The sequence below is a fragment of the Primulina tabacum genome, chromosome 13 (assembly GCF_025594145.1).
Source record: "Primulina tabacum isolate GXHZ01 chromosome 13, ASM2559414v2, whole genome shotgun sequence".
NCBI classification, from domain to species: domain Eukaryota; kingdom Viridiplantae; phylum Streptophyta; class Magnoliopsida; order Lamiales; family Gesneriaceae; genus Primulina; species Primulina tabacum.
Window position 1 is genome coordinate 29,777,659 of NC_134562.1, and position 3,263 is coordinate 29,780,921.

General features: G+C 37.1%; 1 protein-coding gene across 1 annotated transcript; it reads right to left on the minus strand.

The window, feature by feature from the left end:
- Positions 1 to 636: 636 nt before the first annotated feature.
- Positions 637 to 2,907, minus strand: LOC142523421 (uncharacterized). The gene is made up of 3 exons (XM_075627211.1): positions 2,108 to 2,907; positions 1,581 to 2,021; positions 637 to 1,108 (listed from the first exon to the last, which is right to left on the minus strand). Exons 1-3 carry the CDS (start codon positions 2,526 to 2,528, stop codon positions 846 to 848), a joined length of 1,125 nt encoding a protein of 374 aa, XP_075483326.1. The 5' UTR covers positions 2,529 to 2,907; the 3' UTR covers positions 637 to 845.
- Between the last annotated feature and the right edge of the window lie 356 nt (positions 2,908 to 3,263).

Genomic DNA, 3,263 nt, shown 5'->3' on the forward strand with positions numbered 1-3,263 from the left:
TCGCTTGCTCTTAAAACAACTCGTTACCAACAACTATACCTCTCTTTTCGGTTCGTGAATTCACACTAGCTGTTAATATTTTAACATCAATGAGTAGATCGATTAAATTGTTGAAGGTATTATTTTGTTCACTCTTATTTATTAAAAAATATATATATATATATTATGAAATCGATATTAGTCACATATATTCTTATCATATACAACGCGTGTGTCTCGTTAACTAATGCTAATAATCCATAGCTAAAATTCCACCAAATCTCAAAGTGAGAAACACCATGTAGCATAAAAAAATCTCATATCAACATCCTTTTTCCCTAGTTCATGTTATGTTCTAATTCTAATGTTGAATGTTTAAATATTTAAGAAACAACTTGTCAACCGGATTTGTAAGATATAAAATCTTGATTTCGGATTTTCAATTTTTTTTTTTAAATCATTCCATAAAGTTATACACACTATAATCCACATTTACGCAAAAGTAAAAGAAACATAATTCCTAGATATCATATTCACAACTATATAAATTGCATTAAAGAAAAAGGAAAGAAAATTAGTGGGAGTGGACAAGACAATATTGCTGCACATTTGGCAACAGTTTCACCAAAAGAACAGCAGTGAAATTACAAGAAAGTAGAATAGAAAAAGAGTTGGGCAAATTAATGACATTAAAAGATCTGGCTTTGGCAAATTTCATGTCACTCAACTGAAAGAATTCCTACTGTTGCCCACCCTTTTCCACACTTCACATAAAAGCTGCCCCCCCCACCCTTTTTTTTTAACAAGAAAGATTCAAGGACTGTAACAAACCATTTTCAGTTTTTTGCAATTAACTCCCATTTTCTTCACAGGGCCCCAACCCCAAGAAAGTCTATAAATGGTGGTGGTGCAGTTCTTTCCTCTGCGGTTGGTACAATTCCTGGAACTTGTTGTGGTGATGATGAGATCTCTGATGGGTCGTTGTAGTGATTGTTTTGTGACTGCTGAACTGCAGACGTCAGAGAAGGGTATGAAGGATATTGGGGATAACAATTAATAATTGTTCCATCCCAAGATTTGGTACAGTTCTTGAAAATGCCCATCATCTCACTCATGTTATTGGTGTTCCCTGTCTCCGAAACAATTGTTGAAAATCAAATAAAGCATAATTTATTATGAGCTAAAATTCATAGTCAAGATCATCCCGAGATTGGGACGAAGTTGTAACAACCACCATGACTCAAAAATATATAATTTCTTGATATCTCTCACCATATTATATTGTGGCAGATTGTATACTTTTTCATGCCAATGGTTCTGATGATTCTTATGAAAAATGTTTTACAAACATAGGCAGACTTTCAATTTTTAAAGAGAACTGGTAAGTGCAAGCCCAGCCAATTGCAAACCAGTGAATTTGTGTTTTGTAGAATTAGATACAGTATTCAAAATTCGCATTTGAAGCAGAATTTGATTAATTAATCTGCAAGAACCTATCTTTAAGACTATTACCAAGTAGAATTTGAAGTTGACATCAGTTCCATATTCAAGATTTCGTTTTTAAGAAGATTCATATGAACAAAGTGCATTAAAATTCATACCCGTCAAGAAACCAGCAGATGCCTCCGGTGGCCAGAATCCATGACCAGTACTAGGTGTTGCTCCGCCGCAGCAGCAGCAGCCGCCGCCGGAGTCGCACTTAACACCACCAAAATGTGGGCACTTGGTCTCTACTTGAACATCTGCGAAACCATTATAGAGCGAAGGGGAATCATCTTCTTCCACTCTCTTACAGACAAATTGCCCCATTTTCCTCCTCCTGAAAGCACTGGATTGCTCCCTATATTTCCTCGCCATAACAACGTGCCAATGATTCTTCACCGCATTGTCTGTTCTTCCGGGAAACAGCCTCGCGATCATAGCCCATTTGTTGCCATACAATCGGTGAGCAGCCATAAGTCTCTCCTCTTCTTCTTCAGCAAAAGCCCTTCTGTTAATCTTAGGATCCAACTGATTAAACCATCTTAGCCTGCAGCTTTTACCTGCCCGTATACCAAAAGAAACCGAGAAAAAGAACCACAAAATCAGAAGAAGAAAGCATAAATGTAAAGTACTATTTGAATTCTACCTGATCTCCCCTCTAGTTTCTCTGCAATAAGGTTCCAATTCTGAGGGCCATAAATGGCTACGAGTTCTTTAAGTTTCGCATCCTCCGCAGGCCTCCAGTGCCCTCTCGCGCACAATTTAGATTGCACATTTCCATTATTCGAGTATTCTTTCCCGCTGCTCAGTAGCGTTGCATGCATGTTAGACTCATCTTCTTCGTTTAAACTTGCATTGAGATCAATAATCTCGTTATTTTCTCCGAACCCATAACTGGAATCTGAATATTTCCCTTCACAATTATGCGTTTCATCCAAGCAAGAAAAACCCCAGTGATCACCACTGCTGCTCTTACCAAAAGAAGAGCTCTTCTCCATCGATGAAGAATACTCAAACCCGTTGCCTACAGTAAGCGAGTTCAAATCTTCAAACATCGTCCCCGCCATTAAAGAACCCAGACAGAGAAAAAAAGAACGCAGAGAGCAGACTCTGTAGGAATTCTGGGTTTTATTCTTGCTGATAAAAAGAAATCCATTTTTTCTGACAAATGATGCTGTCCTTGTACTGTTACGAGGTCATCCATCCATCATCACGATCATCAGGCGATGAAGAGCGTGGGAAGTAAAAGATTTCGGAATAAGAGCGTGTGGGAGTGAAAATCGACAGATGTTGAAAATGGAAAGAGGAAGTGAGAGAGAGAGGAGAGAAAATGGAAGGGAAATTAAAGCGCAGATGGTATTTGTAACTGAAAGCTGTACATGGACAGGCCGCTGATGTTGATCTCCTCTTCCGCCATTAGAAGCTCCACTGTGTTTTTTGTGCGTAAAGATGTCATGTGTGTGTATATATATCACTGTGTGTGTATATATATCACTGTGTGTGTGTATATATATATATATATATATATATCATGATGACCTAATTCTTATTACCCCGTCTGCAGAAATCGTTTTCTAGGTGGTCCTAATTTTTTTGTTCTAAAATGCGTGTAATATTTTATTTTATTTGATATTTTTTAGGTATAATGATAATGATATCCAAAATTTACCGAGGATCGAAATGTAACGCTCCACATTTAACTTATTCTATCAATATATGTCTTTATAATATATTTTTGTCTTCATTTACACATACCTTGAGACCTTCCCGATGATTAACTCATCTCAGAATTATTGCAAGTC

What these genes read in the sequence shown, in the direction of transcription:
- LOC142523421 (XM_075627211.1), bottom strand. Translation starts at nt 2,528, where the DNA reads ATGGCGGGGACGATGTTTGAAGATTTGAACTCGCTTACTGTAGGCAAC. An exon ending in GAAACTAGAGGGGAGATCAG is followed by an intron (nt 2,022 to 2,107) that starts GTAGAATTCAAA and finishes GTATACGGGCAG; the next exon opens with GTAAAAGCTGCAGGCTAAGA. An exon ending in ATCTGCTGGTTTCTTGACGG is followed by an intron (nt 1,109 to 1,580) that starts GTATGAATTTTA and finishes TTTCGGAGACAG; the next exon opens with GGAACACCAATAACATGAGT.